The 24,686-nt window shown below is 35.6% G+C and overlaps 1 protein-coding gene across 3 annotated transcripts; it reads right to left on the reverse strand.

Moving 5' to 3' along the window:
• Positions 1-1,492: 1,492 nt before the first annotated feature.
• LOC107041696 lies at positions 1,493-21,741 on the reverse strand. Of its 3 annotated transcripts, none has more exons than XM_015262363.1 (13): positions 21,619-21,741; positions 19,144-19,411; positions 17,191-17,316; positions 16,062-16,247; positions 14,290-14,523; positions 14,103-14,204; positions 12,864-13,998; positions 12,072-12,177; positions 8,959-11,315; positions 7,362-7,603; positions 7,206-7,220; positions 4,613-5,087; positions 1,493-2,845 (listed from the first exon to the last, which is right to left on the reverse strand). In XM_015262363.1, exons 2-13 carry the CDS (start codon positions 19,306-19,308, stop codon positions 2,511-2,513), a joined length of 5,478 nt encoding a protein of 1,825 aa, XP_015117849.1. In that variant the 5' UTR covers positions 19,309-19,411; positions 21,619-21,741; the 3' UTR covers positions 1,493-2,510. The 3 variants fall into 3 exon arrangements, with proteins under 3 accessions (XP_015117849.1, XP_015117848.1, XP_015117847.1); XM_015262362.1 differs by having other exon boundaries at positions 12,072-12,174; positions 14,073-14,204; XM_015262361.1 differs by having other exon boundaries at positions 14,073-14,204.
• Between the last annotated feature and the right edge of the window lie 2,945 nt (positions 21,742-24,686).

Below are 24,686 nucleotides of genomic sequence, written 5' to 3' on the forward strand. Positions count from 1 at the left end.
TAGAAGAAAATCAATGAAGTTTAATTATTAATTTATTCCATTGAGATATTTCCTCTAGAAATTCTTCAAAATTTTCTCAATTTATAATTTTTTTCCTTGTTTTTAATGAGATACAGATAATATCAATATTAATAGCACAAGTTCTGTAGAAAGACGAAATTTTGACGATTCATTCTATAGAATAATTCCTATTGAAAAAAACGCACAGAAAAGCTGGGGAATTTTGTAACGAAACAGGCGAAAAGCTAATAGAGTTTTTAATAGAAATCCAATAAAATTTGCTAGCAAATGTGCTAGCTGTCTCTCTAAAATTTGGTTGTACGTGTACAAGTAGCAGAGAATATTCCTGGATGAACCCAAAGGAGAAATTCTCTTCCAATCCTCAATAATGCCACCGTAAAAGTTTCGTATGGAGAGCTATTAGAATGATCATCCTGAGGTGAGAATTATTCATCAATTATATGAGATATGGAGTAAAAATGTTTGAATTACTCTGCTTTTCAAGGCTGCAGTCGTGGATCTTTCAGCATGGCAAGTAAGTGAGCCCATTGGTGGAACTCTTCGACGTCAAAAGAAAATTGTTATCATCACTCAATTTGAAAATTCCACCAAGTTTTCGGTGCCCCGACCTTGATAATTACGTGAATGTGCCAACTGGTGAATTGGTTTTGAGGAATATTCACAGACAGCATTTGGCATTAAAAGTATCAAAGACCTTATATCCTCCATGAGATCCACCTGCATTTTTTATGAAATAAATAATTTCAGGGTGTTGTGTACATCATTTATCCCCCATCCAAATGCTCCATGTCTCATTCACGAGATGAAGAGACTATGTCGTTCGGTTGAACGAAAAAACAATAGATGACAATTTCAGGTGCAGATTGAAGAGGGAATTTTTCTCATCGTTGGTTTCATAATTTTCGATTTTTTTTTCTTTCAATTGGTTTCTCTGCGCAGGAGGATAGAACTTAAATTTTTTTTCTCTTTGTTCCCCCTTTGAGGTCTTCTATCTAGTCTCTGAATTGAACAAAATTAGTTCAAGGAAAAGAGAAGGATTTCCGTGTAGAAGGTTGATAAACAAAAAAACATTTTTATTTTTGCGACTAATGATTTATTCGAGCAATCAATAATTACACCAAGAAACTAATAATAATGAACTTTATCTTATAATAAGAGGGGATATTTAACACAGGTTTAATATTAATTTTTCGTAATTTTTTTTATTTTCATTTCATCAATTTTTTTCTGCTTTCTCATTTGTTCTTAATTACCAACACGAAGATCTATACCCTAAGCCCTTAAACAATACGATAAGCCTAGAAAGGATAATAACTCCATAGTTTCACCATTATCATCATTTTTTTCCAAAAACTTTATTATTCCTCCATTCACTGTTTTTTTTCCGCCTTTTTTCAGTTATTTCGCCAAAGGATAGTTGGATCAATATACAAGGTAGATTGAAATAATTAAATCGACTCACACCCCCGGGTGATCAACAAAATTCGTTTTTTTTCTTCTTTTTATACAACAAAATAATGGTCTCTATTATCATTAAATTTTCATTATGAAAATTTTCATTTAAAAAAGGAACATTGTCACTCTCGTGAATTTTTTCATCATTTCTGTTTTTTCCTGTAATGGTTTTCATCCCTACTTAGTTTGTTAAATATATACACAACAGAAATAATTCATTTATCACACGCTTTGTACATCCTCGACGAATCAAAATGGAAATATTATCAAGTTTTCTCTCATTCACTCAATTTTACTCATCATAAAAATTATGTTTCCCCACACAAATCATTTTTCATCGCCTCAACAAATGAGGATAATTCCATCGCTTCATAATCATCATCATTAAACAAAAATACCATGTGTGTGTCGATCATCCTTCATTCCACATTACAAAGTATAAACTGTATGAAATATCAATATTTCTTAGTCTTGTGCATTGCCATTGCTCTCCCACAATTGCACACAATGCTATTGAGGAATGATTATCCATTCTTCTCTTGAACATTACATTTGAAATTACTTACAATTTAACAAATACTCATTATTGATTCTTATGTACATTTCTATCAATTTTTCCACGTTCTTCATGATTCCACATCATTCACACGTGTCCATACTCTCATGAAAATTCATCCCTTAATCATGCATCGTGGAATCAGTACAAAGAACGTGGTGCAAACTTGTACGACTTGATGAAACCAATTTTCTCATTTTCTATTTTTTAATGAAGTAAAATAGAAAAATAAAGATTCAGTCCTCGGAATAAAAACAGGGAAATAAATGCGTGGACTAAATGTAAAAAAGGCACTGAAAAATCATGCCGTACTAGTTTAACAAACTGTGATGATTCGAAACTTAACTATTAAATAATTCAAGTTCGAAACTAGTTTTTACAAAGTCGTATTCTCTAATTTATACTGATTAATGAGCCAGAATCCCTTGTTCCATTATCTCTGGCACATTAACTCGTGATAATTCGGCAGTTTAATGATTCACATAATGGAGCAGAGTCCTGACAACTCGTGGCCCTTCTGAACTGGTGGCAAAACCGATAGTTTCCTACCTTGTAGTGATGGTTTCATCGAAGCTGGTACAAGGAGCTGAGGATTCTCCTCAGTGGGTGTTTCGGACGCTTGGGGTTTCTCTTTAGGCTCCTCAGGCTCTTTGTTTGCTGTTACTAGGGTCTTTGTGATGTTTATTTTGATCTTCGATTGTGATGCTGGAATTGTGGAACCCGCCGATTCCAGCTCAACATTACCGTCTATTGAACTTGTCATAGCTGCCAGTGTTGTGTCTACTGGGGCTCCTGATTCAGGTACTATAGGTTCTAGTATTAGAAGAGAAAAAATTATAAATGGGAAATGAATTAGAATTAGTGGATTAAAAAATTTTAAGGATGTGTAGCCATTTCCTAAAAATCTAATGTAGTCATCATCGAGGAAAATTCTGCAATTTTTGATAATTATAAAAATTTAGTTGCAGGAACTGTTAGAAAAAAATGAAATTTCATGGACAGTTGACTACTAATTTTCAGGACAGTGACACTGAATGCGATTTAAGGGGAAAAAATCATCAAATTTCAGGTTTCACTGAAAATTTAGTAAAATTCCAAAATTTTAAGCAGCATAAAGACGAGAATTCGGTAATTTATTTGAATTTCCAATCTAATTTGAATACTCAGTGCCAAATTACATAGAATTTTCAGTGAAATTTTTCCCCCCTAAATCGCATTCAGTGGCAGTGTCCTGAAAATTCCGGAATATATTTACCGGAATTTTCTGGTTTTCTATTTATTTTCAACGAAAAATGTAACTGAAATTGACAATTCTCATTGACTTTTCCCCGAAATTCTGAATTTTCAATGACGAATTCCTTGAATTCGTAATTGATAATTAAATTAGATAAAACTTTCCGCTACGCGGGATTAATTTTCAAATTACTGATTCCACTTGCTGGAAGATTCAAAAAATAAACATAGAATTCTGTCTTCACTCGGTAAATTCAAAACTTGAAAACGCCTACATTTTATTCATATTGTCTATTTTATTTCTGGAGAGTCAACTCGGGCTGACGGATCAAAAATATTACCAACATGAAGATACAATTTCTATTTGTTTTAGTTGAAAGAAATCAATTAAAATTTTTTCAAGTGTTTGCGATTCTGGATAAAGCTTTTTAGTCCTTTGAATTTTGTACGTCTGCATAATTATCTTCGTAAACACGAGAAAGGTTTTGTTCACGTACAAGGACTTTAATGAAAAAACAGAAAAACGGGAATATCTCGAAAAGTAGGTAGGAACTTTAAAGGGAAGGTATATATGTTTTCGTGTCACGGGACTTGAAAAACCCTATTTTCAAGTCCCGAAATTGGCGTTTCTCAGATCTTTCAACAAGAAAATTAATATACTCACCTCCCCATGGAAAACATACCACGCTCCCCCACGTGCTTGCCATCGTCGCCTTCGGCTCGGAAGACAATCTTGCACGTGGGGGACGGTGATCTGTTTTCCAAGGCTCGGGCATGTAATGTACTATTTGATTGATTCCGGGAAGGTGGCAGTAGACATGGTCACATACATACATGGTCGCCAAACTTCGTTTCTTTACGTTTCAGACCATTCTAAATCATTTTCAATAAAAATTGGAAAATGCGAAAATGAGACGATTACAATGCTTCCATTTGGATGCAAAAAAGATTTTTTTTCGCAGATGGAAAAATTCCCTACAAAGGTGTCTTGTGTCACAGTGATTCATTACTCAAATAATCTAATGTTCAAGATGTCAAATTAGCCAGCGACATTTAACCGCTGATTTTCATAAAATACCAATACACTATTCATTAAAGTGGAATCACGAAAAAATTAGGTATTCATTATTTTGACTTCTAATTCACAGATGAATACGCGTAAAATATGGATAGTAAAAAAATACCAATACCCTGAGAGAAAAAGTTCCAATTCTCCAAATTTTGTATGGAAAAGTAGAAGAAAATATATTAAATGAAAACATTCAATCTATTGGATAAAGTGATTCTGTTAATTGGATTAAATTTGACGGAATTGAACCACGTTTAAAATTTTATAATGAAACTTACCAGGTTCAGGTTCAAGAGGTTCAGCCTTCACCTCAACATTACTGAAGTCAAACGTCGGTTCATCAGTCTCCATACTGTCAATTGGTTCCTCTTTGATCTTGACAACATCCAAACTCTCCTCATCAACTTTCTCATCCACCAGTTCTTCGCATTTCCCTTCACTGTCGCCCTCCAGCGGTTGTTCGAGGCTCTCAATATTTTCCTCATCCACAGGCTTCATCTCTTCGTCTGGGCTTTTAGGTACTTCTTCTTGATTCTCTGGCTTTTGTTCTTCTGCTTGTTCAGTGGATTCCTCCAGAGGGATTTTGTTCTCATCTGTCGATTCTTCCAAGGTAGATTCATCTTTTGGTTCTAACTCAGGGTCTTTCACGTCGTCAGTGGATGTTTCCATTGCTTCGTTTACATCTTCTTTTTTATCATCTTCTGCGTCTGTTGCTGACTCGTCGACAGACATTGCAGACTTCTCCAAGGCACGCTACAAATTTAAGTTTATCAATCATGGATAAAAGATAATTTTAGGATTATAGAGAGTCTTGCCCTTTCAACATTACAACTTATTTAATTAATTGTTGCATTGTCTCGATAATAAGTGCTGTTGGGAATAACGACTGAAAGATATTTTCCAGAAAACTTTACAAGCCACAAAGATATTTCGACATTTACCCTCAAAATCACTTATTAAGTAAATAATCACTGAAATAACTGTCGATATTTGAAGCCATCTAAGTCTATAAATCTAATGTCATTAGTTATCAAACTATCTTGGTCACGAGAGGTGCTAGGAGAAATCACCGAGAGCCATTTCAACAGGAAATTACACAGGTAAAAACAAGCTCTTCTATAATCTTTCCTTTTTAATCGTTCATTCCACAAGGAATTTTCAGAATAATGAGCTAAATCTAAATTGATGTGAGTCTAACTCGATTGAATTTTTATTCAACTTCTTTGAAAATTACGTTTATTTCTAATTCTATTGAAAAATTCTGCTCCTTTTCCATAATTTTTTTATAGAAATGTTTACTGGAAAATATTGGGTACAAAAAATTGATAAAATTTCTATAGAAATTGCTAGATTTGAAGTTTCCAAATTGTTTTCCTTAAATTACAAAAAAAATAAAGTGCAGTGAAAAAACTTGAAAAGTTCATGGCGAAAAATTTCCGTAGAAAATATGTTAAGGATAACAAGTAGTTCGGGTAATTTTTTGTAGAAGGAAATGAAATTGATAGAATCGAAGAAAAACTAACGGAATTTTTTTAATGGATAAATTTTCTCGTACGTGCAGTGATGCTAAAAGAAAATGGCGAAATGAATTTTCTATGGAAAATTTTATAATCTGCAAAGTCTGTATTTCTTTCCCCTTAAGGATGTTCGACACCCTTTTAGCCAAAATTGACGTTGTTTTCATTTTTCTGGCAAATTATCGATGGGAGTGACGTGAAAAAATATAACGATTTTGTGGTTTGTCATTCTTTAATGGCTCACGAAGTTGCGTAGTGGTGCGATAATTTTCATGCGTTTTTTCTACAGTTTTGTGATTCTTTTTAAAAGTTTAGAGAAAACGCAGGAAAATGTTCGCACCACCTTAAAATTTCGTCAGTCATTAAATAATGACAAAACGCAAAAACGTTATATTTTTTCACGTCAATTCCATCATAAGTTTGCCAGAAAAATTAAAAAAACGTGAATTTTGGCAGAAAGGGTGTAGAACATCCTTAAAATCCCTCTTTTCCAAGATAGTCATCCCACTAACAAAGGTGTCTACTCGATGCATATGATTTAAGATAGATCATCCAAACTGTAGTTGTCGATTCAGTGTAGGATGAGCAGTCCAATTTCACACACACCCCTCCCCCCCGTCCTCACAAGTCAAAGGAACCGTACCATGTTGTGTCGTGTTAATGTTGTATATCGAAACTCCACGTGAGTCGTTAAGTGTAGCCAGGCGAAGAAAATTTAAAACGGGAAAAAAAAAATTATTTATCATCGATAATTCCTTACATGAATTATAACCTCAACGAGAGTAAGAAATTAATTCATCAAATTCTCCCTACCATTATTTTTTAAACAATAGTTGCTCGCTCCACTAGGGCATTCTGTACATTCAGGATACCCAGAACCATAAATTCTTTACCAAAAATGTTTGCCACTGCCGATAATTTTCGTATTAGTCATGAAATTTTTATTTATTGTCCTCTAATTTTTTGAATTTTTTCTCCATTTTAATCTTTTCCCTAATCCCGGAAAATTCATTTCCTCGTACGACTCTATTATTTTGCCACATCTAAATTAATTATTATCAAAAATACTACTGCCAATTGAGCACGAACTCAACCAGAATGTTTTTATTCATATAAATTTCTATTGACAATTTATTTCAGATTTTTATCTTCAAAATTTAAGTTGTGTTTATACTAGTTTAAAAGGTGTTTAAGTATTCCATAATTGAGCTGCTCACCCTAACTTTTTTTAGAGTTATTGAACTTATTCTAACTATAAATGAAAAAGACTAAACCACATAATGGCAAATGAGAATGAAAACATTAATCTACAATGCACAAATCATCCTTAAATGATAATTAAGAAGCAACATACCGCGATACATTTTTCCTACATATTTGCAAGAATGTAAAAAAAATTAATGTTCATTAAAGACGTGGAATTCATCACATTGAGGCAAAAGAATATGCACGAAAGTTTCGTCAATGTAGGAATAACTAACGATTTATTAAAAAATTCAGGAAGACTGACCTTATGATCCTCCAGACAAAGAGGGTGGTAGTTTTTATCCTCAAAGCTTACAGCTGGCCTCAAGTGCCACTCCTCCTTCTCTTCATTGTAAAACTGCTCGAAAGCATCGTGGCATACTTGACACTGTGCATCCTCATCACCTCCTGTTGGTACACTTGGTAAAATTGTTTCCTGAGGAGTATCCTCGGTGTTTGCTCCCTCAGTCTCAGCATTTTGCTTCTCCATTTCAAACCAACTTCGAGCTGTGAACAAAAATAATGGAAGGAAAATTAATAAGTTTCCTGTCACGTGAGCTGTAGGACAATATTTCAATTCTAGAATGATGAGACGATTGAGTCCAATGGAAATTTTTTTCCAATGTCGCGCTCATCTTATTTCTTCGTAGAAGACAGGAAACGTTTTTTAGAAAGAAGGCTTTCTGAACAAGATGATTTACCATTTTTCTATTTTAAATACATCTGTTGAGAGATCTATTCCATAAAATGATAAAACGTTTTATTCCTGTGCAATTATGTAAATATCTATATCAATGAGTGATTTCAACAGGAATTATAACGAAACCTCTTCAATGGAAAATTTTGTTTGTTTTTTACAGAGCTTTCCAACACTTCAACATGTATCACCTTCATGCAATTGAATTATCTCATGAATGAGCGACGCCAGGAGAAAATATCACAAATTTTTTTCGATGGATAATTTCATAAGCTCAGACATTTTTCCAAATTTTGTCACACAGGCACTCATTCCTAAGATAAATGTAGATTTACGGGTATCCAAGTATCTTTTATAGTTTGCTCAAGACCACACTATAGATTCAACCACTCTCAATTATCAAATTTGTCAATTAAACTGCGTAAGAAAAATTGGCAAAAAATGGTGAACATTCAGCGTCATTTAAATTACATTTCGCACAGAATTGTCATTTTTTAAAATATTCGTTGTTTATAAATAAATAGTTTAAATGGTTTAAACTTTCGGAATTCTTTTTTTTAAGCATGAAATCGATTTTTGGTAAAATTTTGAATATGAATAAATTTGTTACGATTCCGAACAAATCATTTTTATGGTGGAAAACTGATTGTTTAATAATTATTTGTAAAAAAGGTTCGTGATGTTCAAAAATTGCAATTTGTTAATTATTTCATCAATCTCTCTCAAAAAGTAAACTTTCCAATTTTTTTCCAGATTTTTAAATGTTTTCTAATGGTTCAATATCGAGATTCAAATTCTGCAAAGTTTGAATAATAAAATCATTGTAAAATGTCCGGAAACTTAGGGTCAAATGGGGCTCAAATAAAAGTTCTGATGTTCGATTACAAAAGTAGAAAAGCATTTCACTGGAGAAAAAATAATCAAAGTACTTAGATATCCTCAAATAGAATAGTCAAGAAAAGCAAAAAAAATCAGTTTTCCTCAGACTTTAGCTTTTTCCCAATGTCTAGAAACTAAATATAGATTAACAACTCTTCATCTATACTCTTCCCCAGCTCTGATTTTGCTCTACGAAAACACCTGTTTTTTTTTTCAACCATTGGTTTATCTCATGTCATTTTACTACTCGAATCAACAAATATAATCCCATAAAAAAAATACTCACCCCTATCATCAGATTCTTCACAAGTCTCGAACTGGGTCCAGTCACTAGTATCATAGTACCACGCTCTAGAATGCGCTTTTCTAGCTGAATCCCTTTCCCTTCGGTTCTGCCTAAAGTGCCAATCCAAATGAGCACTGTACTTCATGGGTCTATCAGGCCCAAACCTGAGACTGCAAGAGCCACACTGCATTCCACTGTACAACGGTACTGGATTAGCAGACATCTTGAGCGTTTCTGGTTTATCAAACAAGATGGGTGGCGCCTCAGGCTCCTTCTTCACCTCCGTCTCCTTCTTCACATCAGCAGCAGCCCCAGTGATCTTGGGAACAATTCCGGTATCCACGAGCCTTTGGAACAACTCATTGAGATTCAAGTTCAACGGTAGTACTGGGGCAGCAGGAATGGGTTTGTCTGTTGGCTCAGCCTCGTATGACATTCCAGAGGCTGGTGCCATCGCAGTAGACAGTGCAGAGGATAACATATCCAGCTGTAAATCAGATTTAGATCCAGACTGAAGATCACTAGCGTCCTGAGACACTGAATCCTGCTCAAGTCCAGACAACGAGGTGCTAACACTCCCGCCAGAAGTCTCAGATTTCTCTGGAACAACAGGAACATCATTGCTCCCCTCATCAGGACTCTCCCCCTTCATCCCGGCGATCTTAACAGCACCTGCACGAACACCTCTAGGCAATACCGAAAACCTGATGAAATGTTTCTTATCTCCGATCATAATAGGCTTGGGTAGCCCTCCAAACTCAACAGCAAACGGTCTTCCATTCAGCATAACCGTTTTCAATGAGTCAGTGAACTCCAACGTGTGATTTTGACCATCGAGCTCGAATATCTGGGGTTTAGCATCCAGAAAAACTGGCACCATAGTCCTAGCATTGATGATAAGATTGATCTTCGCTATTACAAGATCAGTCCTCTTGACCGAGCCAATCTTCACCTGGGGCGGAGGTCCCTCCAACTTTATGCCGACCTTTTTGGATCCCAAGTCCACTGTAATTGGTGGACCACCGAAATAGCACTCGTACCACCTGTCATCGATGTACAATTCACGAGTTGGTGCCCCTAGTTTTATTTTATGAACTTCATTTTCATAGAGAAACTCTTTGTATGGCTCGTTGAAAGCACACATTATCGTGTCTTTATCATCGATGAGAATTCTACGAGCGCCATCCTGAAAGCCAATTTCTCTCGGATCGTCCCAGGACATGAAGACAACGCCGACTGAGCCGTAGTATCTGATCTCCCTGGGCATGTTGTCGATATTGATGGACTTCATGGTGTCACTGGCAATCTCCTCCAGGAGTTGTGGGTCTGGGCAGGGGAGTTCCCTGTTGGGTCTGCCGTTCTCCTCAGGCGTGTACTTATCTTCCAATTGTGGAGGTGATGACGGTGGTACTGAGGTGTTCACAGGGGTGACAGGATTGGGGAGATGACCCAGGAGGTTTCCTCGAGGTGGTCCATTCATGAGGAGGCCAGCGGGGCCGTTGATGTTGAGGGGGTTGATGCCCAGAGGACCCATGGGACCGTTCGGCATGATACCAGGCATCATGGGACCATTGGGGCCCATCGGACCCATCATTCCACCCATTCGGGGGCCAATGTTCGAGTTAAAGCCACCGTGGAACTGATTGAAGTCTGGACGCATTGGGGGAAATCTGGGGTTCTGCCAGGGGCCAACTGGCCTAAATTCAGGGTTAAAGTGAGTCCCTGGGCCGAAGGGAGGGTGGGCCCAGGGGCCTGGCTGCCAGGGCTGATTCCAACGGGGTCCGTTTCGGTTGTGGTGGTCCTTCCTGTGACCCATGTCCCCGTCATTCGGACTGTAGCCACCGATATCGATACCCTTCTCCCAGACAAGAGAACCTATTTCCTTTTCTTTTCTCTGGGCAGCTCGAAGCTTCTGGTCCTCATTCATCTGCCAAATCTCTTGAATCAATTTGTGGTATTCGGTTTTGCTTATTGATCCGTCTCGCCACTGTTCCTCTGCTTGTTTCATTATTATTTCAATATTTCTACCGCCACGGGAGAGATCTGATTTGTCAGTGTCTTTGTTTCTGCGGTTTGGACGGGAGTCCTCGTCACTGGAGAAACCTCGACGACGGTCTTTGGGGTCGTCTGAGAGCTTGTACAGTCGGGGACGACCTAGGCGGTCTTTGTTACGGTCTCGGTCACGCTTTTCATCGAAGCTTGTTTGCTTCTCGCGATCGTTTTTGGAGGGGGTTTTCAGTTTTGCCCAGCTTGCTTTATTGTCATCACCGGAGATTACGGGTGGGGGTGGGGTTGGCGGTCGACCTGCTTTTGGATTCGTCAGGGTACGTAGGTCAACGTCTTCGTGGCCGAATAATCTGGAGAAGTGAAGTGAGGAAGAGATATTATTAGGAGGAAAATCGGTGGAAAGTGGGGAAATGAAATAAACCATGGGATGACATGAATATTTTTATGGGAAATAGGGGAGAGTTTGGGAGGCAGAGGCTGGAAAATGCAATTCAAATGCCGTTTCATTTTGTCCTTAGATCAAGAAAAGGTGAGTTTAGAAGAAATTATCGAGAGATATTTGTAAACAAGAGAATTGTCGGCAGACAAGTCTTCTGATCAATTCTGTCGTGAATCGGTAAATTAGAGTAAGTGCATTTTTTTCAAAAAAAAATGTTTTCACTAAATCGCTTCCACAAATTGATGGAAAATCCCTTATTTCATTACAAGTCCATTTGATGTTACAAGAGGGGACCTTTGTGACCCTGCGTAAATTCTTTGGAACTGTAAGAATTTTTGCAATACATTACAAAGCATCATTCCTTGAACTGTATACAGTAAATTTATTTGAGTTGTCTTTTTTCAATTTCAGCTGGGATGGTGCTTTCTTGTGGAAGGAATTGAGTTATTCTATCTATTTAATTTGGAATTCCGAGATAGACTTTCTTGAATCATCTTCTCAAGTAATCTCGAGTAATTTATCTAGATTCATTTTTTCATGAATATCGATTCTCGACCATGCTTTTTCACTAATTCAATTTGAATTTAATGCGAAGCCTCGATTTAAGGATTCATATTTGAATTCTCAAGAAAAATGAATAGTATGGATATTGTAGAAAGATACGTACGCATCAAACTTCTCCGTTTTCGTCCTCTTTGATGCTCCCCCATCGATATGTTCAGCACTTTGTCTCTTATTCACTGGCGGTAGAACTCGCAGATCTAAGTCCTCTTCTAGAAATCAACGACACGTACATAAAACAGATTCACAAAACTCCAGAAACAAAAAAATTAAAGTTATACAATAAAAAAAAACATCATTAAAATCTGTAATGAAAAATTTAGTAGTGAAGCGTAAAAATGATTCAACTCGGCATCATCCATTTTGTATATTGTTGAATGATCTCGGGGATGGATGATATTATGACGAAAATCATTGAATTATTTTTCATAGAAAACTCTCTTGCTTATCGAAAAAGTCTTTTGACATTTCTACATCACCGAGAACAAAGATTATTTCCGCCAGATGAATATTTCAACAGTAATTTCAAAATGTCCTAAATTAGATTCCAGGCATTACAACTATTATCCATCATAGAATAATTAATAATTGAGGGAGTTCATTCGATGTCATATGGAACATAATCATTTCACGATGGATCGTAATTGCAACGCATGACTGTTCTATACCGGCAAGAGAGACAAAAAATATAAAACTATTTGAATCAACCTGAAATACAATCTCAATGGTTCAATTATCTTACAAATGAACAGGGTGTATCATCGAGAGATCTTTTGGGAAGAATTTTCTCTCTAACAAAAAAGATCCCTCTACATCATCGTCTGAAACAACTCGCTACCAAGACAATCCTCCCAATTCCCCACTTCACCATTGAATAAATAAAATCATCAAGACTCACTCTTTTCATTAATGACAACAGCAACACTGGTTGGTGGTAGAGCAGCCCTAAGATCTTCATCCTTACTAGCCGACTCAATGAGACTCTCACTATCATCAGCAAGCCCAGATTGCTCAGGACTGGAGCCCGGACCCTCCTTATTCCTCCTAATATAATTTCTCTGTCTTGTATTCTGCCTGATATCTTTGAAAGCTGGTGGATGAGGAGGTGATACAATGAGTGAACCAGACTGTTCCTCCTCAGTAAGACCACCTGTACTAACGATTGACGTTGAAACCTCCTTAGCATTTAAATTACGCCTTGGAATACGATACGGACTTGGACTACGTTTTCTCCCTTTACCGCTTAATTTCTTACGATTTTTTGATAATGGGGACGAGGACTGTGGTGAGGTACGTAAAGACGTTGGTGAACTGTCTGAGCTCTCCTTATCACGTGATTTTGATCTAACTGGACTCGCTTCACGATCTAATTTAATTAATTTCGTTGGTGAAGTTGATGACTGTTTTAAACGCGTTTTATTACCTAACTTTCTATGTGATGATTTTGAGGATACTGTTGTTTTATCACATCTAGATGATGATGTATCACGCTTACTGTCTTTAACTCTATTATCACTATGTGACCGATTAACACTCGTATTTGACGATACGGATGATAATAAATTTGCTGATAATGATGAATTTGTCGATATACCAACTTGATTCATTAATTTTGCATTATTTATGGATAAACTATTGTTACTATTGCTAGAGGTTCGTTCTTTCTTTTGATTTGAACGATTTGATACACTATCTTTACACGAATTTAATGGTTTATTATTGTTGATTGGATTATCGTTAATACTAGGTTTCAACGATCCTTCGCCGATCGGTGGATTATTCATTGTTGGCTTGATATTGCTAGCCTTTTTCATTGTCAACTGCTGCTTTAATTGATCAGAAAGTACAGTAGTTATTGACGATGTTGAGGTGACTTGGGTGATTTCCATTGGGGGCTGTTGAGTGGTGGATTTCAGGCGGGGATCACGGGATGTCTGGCGGGCTGAGGCTACCATCAGACTGCTTGCTGGAGCTATTCGAGGGCCATTCGTTGTGCCGGCATTTTTCAGGAGAGACGCAGTTGCTGCTGGGAACTAGAAATTCAAAGGAAAAATTAGTCATTTTGATTTTTCAGTTTGTTTTTTTCTGTTTGTTCCATGGTGTTTACTTCGTTCTTTAGTTTTTTATCTCTGCTGACCTGCTTAGACACTTGTTTCACCACTTGACTAGGCATAACTGGAGCCACTGGCTTTCCCTGGATCGCCTCAGTCGTTGGAACGACCATGGCCGTTGGTAATATCTGTTGATCAAGACAAATTCATTTAGTTTCATTCAAAGTAGTTGATTTTTTTCGTGAATTGATCAGGTGAATTTAGGATAGTTACCATTCCAGACTTGACAACAGCATCCTGCTCATCCAGTTCCTTCTGTTGCTCCTCGAAATTCAATTTTGCTTGTAGTAACTCCAGTTCAACTTTTTGCTTTTGCAGTTCCAGTAGTTTTTTCTGCTGATTTATCAGTTCTTCACGTTTTGAGTTTAGTTTTATAGGTGTTAGATCGGGGGAGGGAACTGACAGTGGCACTGTTACTGATGGGGCTTGGGTTGATGATACCTGTGACTGGATGGAATAAAAAATGAGAATTTGGCTTGAAATTTTAAAAATCTAATGAGTGGATTTCTATGAGGATTTTTTGGAGAAAAAAGTGAGAACCACAATGAGAGAAAAGATGATTTATGCCAAATGAATATACTTTAGACAGCCAAGTGCCCGAAATTTTAATATTAAATCTGCTCGCAACTTCTGGTTTTAATCAAATTTGTCTGGCGCAAAATGTTCTTTCTTGCTGTACAAAAAAGGTGTTTATGTAAATTCCAATTACACATACAAAAAAGAACAAGCTTTATTTTAAGATTTATGATCTCAAACGGAGAGTTTTGAAAGTCAATCGTAACAAATTTATTCATATTCAGAATTTTATCGGAAATCGATTTCATACCTAAAAAAATAAGTTTTCCGAAAGTGTACACAATTTCAATTATTTATGAATAAACAACGAATGTTAAAAAAAATAATTCTGTGCAAAATGTAATTTTAATGACGCTGAATATTCATAATTTTTTTCAAATTTTTCTCACACAATTTAATTGACAAATTTGACGATTGAAAATGGTTGAATCTATAGTGTGGTCTATATCATATCTGATATCAAAAGTATCAACTTGAGTCTATGAAAGTCTCAAAGTAAGACTTTCAGGAGGTTTAAATTAAAATCTCAAAGTCTCAAATTGCGACTTTTAAAACGCAACTTGAGAATTTCAGGCGTCAAGCCAAGATTTATGACGATCTCATTTTAAGACCTTTGAAATCGTAAAATAAGGTATTATTTTTTGGGTAATTCCTTTCAATCCCAAGGTATTTTGGAAAAACTGTTTTTGAAGTGAAATCGACCGATTTTAAGAATAAATTTAGAATCGGATAAATGAAATTTCAGCTCATAATTTTTTGCAAAATATCTAAGAACATAAAATAAGTAACGAACGTTTTCGAGAGAAAAATCAGACCTACAATAAAGATTGTCAGCAAAATTTTGTTGTCTCTCTTATATTCTAAAAATATCTTCCAAAAATTTAGTAGCGAAGCGGTAAAACGGTTTAAGCAAATTTTGAGTGTTGTCCAGTTTTCAATGAATATCTCGAAATCTAAGGCAGATAGCGCAATTTTTGCCATGACCTTTGTTGTAGCACTCAATTCGCTCTACTGAAAAGGTCATTACGAACATATCGTTATCTCTCTTAGATTCGGAGATATCCCTCGAAAAATCAGCTAACGCCTAAATCGAGTTAGACAGTTTCACCACTTTGCTACTGAATTGATAGTGAGGCAAAATTGTCACCTCTTAGTAAATTAGTCATCGAAGGCTCAACTCCCAATTGAAATTTTTGAGAAATATCTTGGAATCGAAGAGATTGCAAAATTTTCCACAAATTTTTTGTAGTGAAAAATGAAAATTACAAAAAGGTCTCCACACAGCCACTGCGATTTCTCATAGATTCGGAGATGTTCCTCGAAAATTCAGCTAGGAGCTTATTCGACTTATTACTCTTTGCTGTTAAAAAGTAGTGAGAGGAGTGGAATAAAATGAAGGGAGCAATTACCATGGATAGAAATCTTGGATTCAGATGTATAGAACCCGAAGATATCGTTGGTGGTGATGCAGTGATGGGCCAGGCTGGATCGATACTCTGTACTCGTACATCAAGGGAATACAATTTAGTAGCTGGAAAAACACCATTCCACGTTTGTCTCAGCTTCCACATACTCGCCCTGGTAGCTTCATCAACCTGTTTAGTGATGAAACATCGTGTCAAGCCCACTTCAAAACTGCCCTTGGATAGTCTCATTCAATTCAATTTCAGAGGAATATTTCAAGTTGGAAGAAAGAAAATCAGCGATTTTGCAACAACAGAAGTGCATGCCTTTTCACCCTACAGTCGTAGTTATTGATCATCTTTTATTATAACTGGGGTTGATACTCGCGTATTGGCAAAACTATTATCTTATGATTCATCTGTTACTCAAGACCAAATCTTCCTACTACTGAAGAGTAGAAGTTGAGTTTTTGGTTTGGAAAAAATTGTTAAACTGCTAGCTTTTGAATTATCTTGGAACTCATTGAAAGACATTTATTGGAGAGAATTTTAATCATACATTTTCTCCCAGAAACAATTATTTCCACGTAAAATTACCAAATGATTAGTAGTGAAATGCTTCATGTTGAATTAAATATAATTTGTTACTAAGAGAGTATCTGATAATTGAAGAGTTCGAAGAAATGCTATGCGTCCTCTTGCAGGGGAAAATATAATTCCCATTAAAATGAAAAATCTCTTGGGATTTCTCCCTAGAACGATCCGGTCTCACGTAAAAGCAACAATTAATTAGTAGTGGAACGATTCATATCGAATAGAGTATGATCATGAATTAGGCCAGTATCTAGGGACTGAGTACTTGCAAGGAAAAATGTCGAGAAAACTTTTTTAACTAAACATCCTCAATATTTTCCCAACAAAATAATCATTTCTACGTATCATAAAACTGAGTAAAGTTAAGAAATAACCTCAACAGACTCTCTCTCTCTCTCTCTCTCTCTCTCTCTCTCTCTCTCTCTCTCTCTCGACATTTTTTTTGTAAAATTACTCTTTCCCTAGATAATTCAAGAAAACATAATGAATAAAGTTTCACCACATCCGATGACAACTAAAATGTAATCAATGATTTAATTACCTTCTCGAAGACACCACAAAATGTATTGACAATGTTTTGTGTGAAGAGGTTTAAATATGCTCCATTAACGTTCTTGACGATTGAGTCGATGAGATAAAGGACCGGTAGCTTGTACTTGCTTTCCACCTGAATAAAACAACAACAACACTATCCCACTGTTCCATCCAAAACTGCCCATTTCTTCAATAATTATTTTGCAATGTGAAATTTTTCATCACCGATAAATTCACAAGGTCAACTAGACAACCTTTCATATTCTCCTTGATGTGTCGTGACTTTTAGGTTGAATTTCTTTGCAGAAATTTTCATCATTATCATTATTTCTTAATTATAAATAATATTTATATCTACACTCATTTTCAAATGATGGAAGAAGAGTTGATAAACTTCTCTTTCATTCGTGAATTGTCAACTTATTTTTTATTTATAAAATCAGACACTTCGATGTGAAATTTACATATGTAAACATCCACTGGATTGTAGACACAAGTGCCAACATAATTCTCCGAAGAGGTGAAAAAAAAAGTGAAAAAAAGCCCGATATTTTAAGTTTTTTTAAGATTGCTGAATTATAATTTGCACTCTTTCAATTTAGTTCGTCGTTTAGGAATTTATTTTATTGGAAAAAATCGCTTTTCCTTGAGAAAAAATGTGTTTTTTCCCTTTAATTAACCTTAATTCAATTCGACAAACAATTCATAGGCGAAGCAGAGACGAAATATTACAGAAGAGAAAGTGAGATAGAGAAAAAAAGTAATTCAAAAACAAACGATGGCTGCGGTGAAATGTCGGTAGTTTGTAAAAAACGGTACTTTATTTTTTTTCCACATTATCATGGTTATTCATAATACTGAATATTATCACAGACAGAAGTTTTACGTCTTTTATCTTTTTTTTGTACCGTAGAACATGAAGAACCTGGAAGAGAATTCTAACTATTTTCGTACCTTCACTCAGGTGCACACAGTAGGTTTTCTTTGTCAATTCTGTGCCAATTTGTGTACTCATTAATTCTATTCCAATGTATCACTTTTACATGCGAAAGTATTTCAAAATATTTTCACGTTGTCATTGTTTTAAGGCCCCATGTTTAATTTACAGGTGAAGAGAATTTAATGTGCTGACACTGATTAATATTTTCTCATTCATCGTGTAGAAATTAATGCTCATAGCTTTTTAGATTTTATATGACAGTATGAAGATTAATATTCATTCGTTTTAAATATTTTTTGTGTCTTGAAGTGATAAAAAGATCCAAGAATATAGCCGAACATCGCCAAGAATATCGCTTTAGGAGTAATTTAAATGACTATTTTCACCTTCGTCAATTGCATTGTAAATAATGGTAAGATACGTTCCACTGATAATTATAATTATAGGCCCTCTCCCAAATGTAGAATTCAACCAATAACATGAAAGAAACATGAGTTTTGTGGCTGTGAAAGTGAAATCTGAACAACTTGTCTACGTCAAAAAGAACTTGGAAAATTCCTGTTAAATTTTTTCAAATCCTTGGATCTCTTTACATCTCCAATTTTCAAAAACTATACAACGTGCATTGGATCAAAACGTATCCACTAACAAAATCCGAGAACACTGAACAAAAATTATCTTTATTTTCCTGTAAAAAAAATTACAGAGATGATCTGAAAAATAGTTGATAAATTTTCGACCAAGAGATCTGAGCTTGAAATCCTTTGAAAAATCTTATCAGTTCCCTATCTAGAGTCTGGATACGTTGTGACTAGAGTTAAAAACATTCTCCCTCACCCTCATTGAAAAAAAGCTAGCAAATAAGAAAATATTTATGACTCTCACTCCTTCGAGACTGTAAATTTTTAACAAACTGGCGTGAAATTGATAGGGCCCATGTTCAATTTAACATTTTCGTCAATCATTTCTTAACAATTTGTTAAATTAACTCTATGTTTAAAACTACGGAGGATAAGTAACCTTTTGTAAGTGATTCTCAACAGCTTCGACGATTGCCTCGGCGTGTTCAACGTTGTCCTCAGCAAGCATTGTGAGCATATTTATGAGGGGCTTTGAATTGATGGTGAGGTCCTTCAGGGATGAAAAGTAGTCATCCGCTATTTCCTTTGCCTTTGTCGACGTCATCCTGAGTTTAGTCAATTTATTTTCTTCTCCGATATTTTTCTCTATATTATCTATCCGAGACAGCTAGAGTTCCGCTGGTTCCGATTTTTATGTGGTTTCTTCTCTGTTACACACATGGAAACAGAAATACATCAACTTTATTTTTTCCTTCGTATTGAATTAGCTAGATAACTCAAATTGATTGAATTGATAATCTACGTGATTCTGAAATTGAAAAGGCAAATGCGCAATATTTTTTCTGCTTCGACTCAAGAAAAACGAACACGATTTCCGGTTGTTGGAAAAAAATGATTGATGATTGATGGAGATGAATTATGCGGCGAAAGGGTTGGAGGCAAAAGCGGCACAAATATATTTCTCATGCAGATTATTTCGACAATAATCGGTTATTATCAAACAATTGTATTACTTCACAGATGGGAAAACTTCGTTATTACGCAATTATCACAGAATTGTGATTTTAGCACAAAATGTCAGAAGACGTGTTTTGCGGTCCATTGAACTCTCTGCAAAAAAATCTGATGAAATTCTCTAAACTCTTTCGTTAAGAGCCGTAGTTCATTCCTTCCAACTACTTCACAATTGAATTCATTTTCAGTCAATTATTGATGTTGAATGATGAAGATCCGTGTGTTGTACGGAATGGGATTGTTGCATTAACATCACTGCAATTTCAGTTGCATCACATCATCAACTCGACAATTACCGACAGCACGAAGGCTTTCAAGTACCTCAACATCGCGTGAATTATTTAACAAGATTTCTACATTTATTCACGCGTATTCCACGGAATTATGAATTATGAGATGAGCCAGTCGAAGACTTAACTGAACTATTACAACTGATAATGTATCACAAGGCGTATATTCATAAACCAGAATAACTGGAATACAAATGTAGTAAAGAACAGGGAACAGGTCTTAAAATCGTAAACTCATTATATTTCAAATATCTTTGAAACTACTGGGTCAAGAGAAAAATGTGAACAGCGCATTTTTGTAGCCTATGAAATATCCTACACAAAAAAACCTTTCAACATAATCTTTTGAATCCATGAAAAGACTGCATTTACATGACCTGAATAATTTGTTATTACTGTCCTGTCATTGTCACCACTTAATCGTGCAAACATCTTTAAAATTACTGAATTGCGAGAAAAATCGGAGCAGACCTTGTCTGTAGCCCATAAAATTCCTTACAGAATGGTCTCCAGTATTTGCCTCCACAAGTCCACCTTTTTCATTTATTACCTATTCATTACATTCACTGTAAGTATTTGACCTAATCCGCCTTTTCATAAGGCTAAGGGCTGCGGACAGAATTCTCAGAAGGTCAAACCTATGAGTGAAAATACCTGGCGCCTGGGGGAGGCGCAGAGCACGTTTACACAGAAATGCATTGACCCCTGAGTATCGAATAGAGCTGTTAATCTCTAGGCAATTATTCCAAACGGATAAACTCTCTCTCTTTATTTGATTGCAACAAGTTAACATCTTTCGCAGGAGTTTCTCGAATCTGAGGGAAATTACAAAATTACAGAATGTTTCAACAATAATTTCGATATCCGTCTCAATTTCCGAGATATCTCGAAAAACCGTATGGGATGCCGAAAAAGACTTGGGCCGTTTCATTTCTTTGCTACTAAATTGTTCACAATCGTTAAACATTTGCTCACCCTCTACCTTCCCACTAAAAATTAATATGCATTATTGTTTTCTCTAGTAAACGGTTGTTTCGATAAGAAAAACTGCTCGACACAGCTGAAATTTTCAATGACGCATTCGTCCGACTTTCCTCAACATACACACATATATAGTAACCAGCCTTATCACCTCAGTCCACAGTGCGACAAAAAAAAATCCAGAAAATCCAACGACGAGAAAAAAATATTCTACGCATGAAATCTAGGAGAAATTGGGTGAAAACTACGTGAGGATGAAAATACAACGCGGTATTTATGTAATCGTGGCCCGTTGGTGAAAATCAGAACGGCCTTTTGTAGATGTCCCGCAGATGCCATATTAATAAAACAAAGTAAACAGAAAAATTCAGGGCGAATATTTTTTTGTTTAATTATCACGCCATTAGTTACAAATTTTCGACGTTGTTTATTAATTTCGAGTGGATGATGCACACACTCGCACGATAACGAATGGATTTCATTCACGCAGCTGGTATTTTATCCAACGCCCGAGAGCACATTCATTCCACTTTTACACGAGAAAAAAATAGTAAACGTTTCACTGACCAAATAAATATCACTCACTGATTACCAGTAAAATAGGAAAATATTAGTGTTTATTTATTTACCTTATCCAGGCATTGTGATTATTTTTTGTTATACTGCGATAAATAGAGGAATGAGGATAAACTGCTGCACCTTTTCGCAATATTAACACACGCACTACTGCTTACGCGAACGATATTACCACGGGAAAATGGCGACAATTCTACTCGGGCTGGGGTTGTGAAGCAAAATGCGTGTGAATGGTACGCGACTTGTTATTGGTCGCCTGCCGAGTGTGCACGTTATATCCGGAGGTGGATCGACCAATGGCTGGGGAGCTTACAGAGTGACGAGAAATCGTGCAATCACGCTCACCTGTTTGGTGGGGTTGTAGATTGCGGACATCTAGCGGTTCATTCATGAAATTTGAGGGAATGAACTTGAAAAAATGAGGATTTCTACGTTGATTCTGATATGAAACCAAAAACTACGAGTGTAGCTAGTTTTTTTTTGGAATTCCGTTCATTTAAAACCTAAAATTTTTTGTTATTGTTTTTTCTCGGAGCGATTAATTCTCATTGAAAATTCATGAGTGGCTAGAAACAAATAAAAAACAAACTAAATCGAAATTGGCAGCTAAAAAATAATATCTTATAGTAAAGTTTCAACGGTCTTTTTTTATTGTTTAGAGTGTGCACATCAACAAGTTTTATTTACACAATCAGTAGGGGAGAGTGGGGTAAAATGGACACTTTAGACGTTTGTTTTAATTACTCATAACTCAGAAACAAATTTATCAATTGAGCTCAGTGTAAGCTCATCACAAAGGGAAAGAATTGTTCTTTGCAATAAACAAAGAATTATTCAATTTTATCAACATTTCAACCCAGTCATTAACATTTAAAAAAAAGTCAAGTCGCCATTTTACCCCAACCTCCCCTAATGTTCTGTTAACGTAATCAAAATATTTACACTTCTTACAATCATTGATTTTAGATATTACATAATAATAATCCGATAAAATTTGTAGTCTTCACTACTTCATTTCTGTCATTTATTCGGTTCATTCTATCAAAAGACAAGGGTAGAAATCAAATTTATGGGTATTCTTCCATTATTCGGAAAAATATATCGATTTTAAAACTTTCCCAGAGACATTCAACATTTTTTTTATTTCTTCCCACGCATGAAAAAATTCAGTAGAAAACGAGCGAATTCGCTAGAAAATTCTATTGGAATTCTATAGGAATTCTCTGGGGTTTCTATAGGATTTCTATCGGAATTCTATTGAACAATTCTATTGAACAAAATTATTGAATATTACATAAGAAAAAGTCAATAGATTTCGAATTTCTGTTAAAATTTTTTTCTTAAATCTTTTCTATTAGAATTATTGGGCACAAATTTTTCAAGTTTTTTCCGCTGGATTTTGTTTTGTTTTGCATTGCAGACTCCGAGTGGAAAAAACTTAGAAAATTGGTGCCCAAGCATTCTTACAGAAGAAATCTCAAAAGAAGAATTTAAACAGAAATTCGAAATCTATTGACTTTTTCTTATCGAATATCCAATGGATTCAACGCAAAAAACCAATAGAATTTTTCAATAGAATTCCAATAGGAATCCTATAGAAACCCCCACAGAATTCCTATAGAATTCCAATGGAATTTTATAGCGAATTCGCTAGGTTTGCTATTGAATTTTTTCATACGTGCCCGCCTATATTCTTTTGCATTTCTTTCATTTCTTATCGTTGAAATTAACGATAAGAAAAAGAACAAATTTTTTCAATTTTAGCCGATTATCCCTTTTTTTTTATTTTTAGTCTCCAATTCCACATTTTGCAATTCATTGCCATTTACGTAATTCTATTCATTCTATCAAAAGACAAAGAAAGGAATCGAATTTATGAGTATACTTTCATTATTTGAAAAAAAAAAACATTTAAGGAGGGACCCCGGTGAAATTTGAGAGTCTTCGGTGCATCTGGGGACTTATTGAACGACTTTATATGATGGGATATGTTAAAAAGTGGGAAAAATCGCGGACCCAAACGGTTTTGTCCCGTACTTCCACGGCAAACGTCGTTTTTCGTGCTTCTACCTTTAAAACGTTCCTCGTTCCCCAATTTTAATCCGACTTGATTTTTTTTTCAAAATGTTCGTGACATTCCAAAGAACAAAGGTAAGCTTCCGTTCTACGATCCATTATATAGATCACGAAAAAAAAGAAAAAGATGAAAAAAGGGGGTTTTCCTCTTGATCGTCAACTATTCAAAATAAAGACTTTGCAGGCATTATGCAAAAACAATCAGAGGGGAAAACCCTTTTTTTCGTTTTTTTTGTTTTTTTTTAGATTTTCTCATGATCTATATAATGGATCGTAAAACGGAAGCTTAACTTTGTTCTTTGCAGTCTCACGAACATTTTGAAAAAATAAAAATCAAATCAGATCAAAATTGGGGAACGAGGAACGTTTGAAAGGTAGAGACATGAAAAACGACGTTTTCCGTGAAAGTACGGGGCAAAATCGATTGGCTCCAGGATTTTTCCCACTTTTTAACATATCCCATCATACAACTAAAGTCGCTCAATAAGTCCCTAGATCCACCGAAGACTTTCAAATTTCACCGGGGTCCCCCGTTAAAAACTTTGCGGAAACATTGAAAAATTGATTTTTTTAGTTCTCCCCGCCCACTTTGCTGCATTTTTTGAATTTCTTCCCGCTGAAATATTGATATTCCTCTAATACTTGAAGAAAAAAAGTGATTCGAAGTCTCCGCCGACATAAAAGAATTAAAAAATCCATTTTCTAGCCGATTATCCCTTTCTGATTGTCTTTTCATGTTCTTTTTCATAATAATAATTGGAACCCGACCATAGGAACGAGAAGTACCGATATCCTTTTACCCTATGAAGGGAAAGAGATTCAAAAATTTTCAGGAATACTTGGAGAAATCTTTGTATTACTATTAGAATAAACTAGCGAACGGGCGCGAAGCCTACTATGTATAATAAAATGGTGTAGTATTTTAATGATGTTGCTCTGTTCTTTTTAAAAGAGGGGTCATTGGTTTTGTATCTGGAACTAAAATAAGATTTCCTGGAATCTTAATCTGAAGCCTGAAATTCTTAGGTTTAGAAAGTTTTGAAGT

Source organism: Diachasma alloeum, unplaced genomic scaffold (genome assembly GCF_001412515.2).
Source record: "Diachasma alloeum isolate Michigan unplaced genomic scaffold, Dall2.0 Dall_scaffold_00371, whole genome shotgun sequence".
Taxonomy (NCBI): Eukaryota; Metazoa; Arthropoda; class Insecta; order Hymenoptera; family Braconidae; genus Diachasma; species Diachasma alloeum.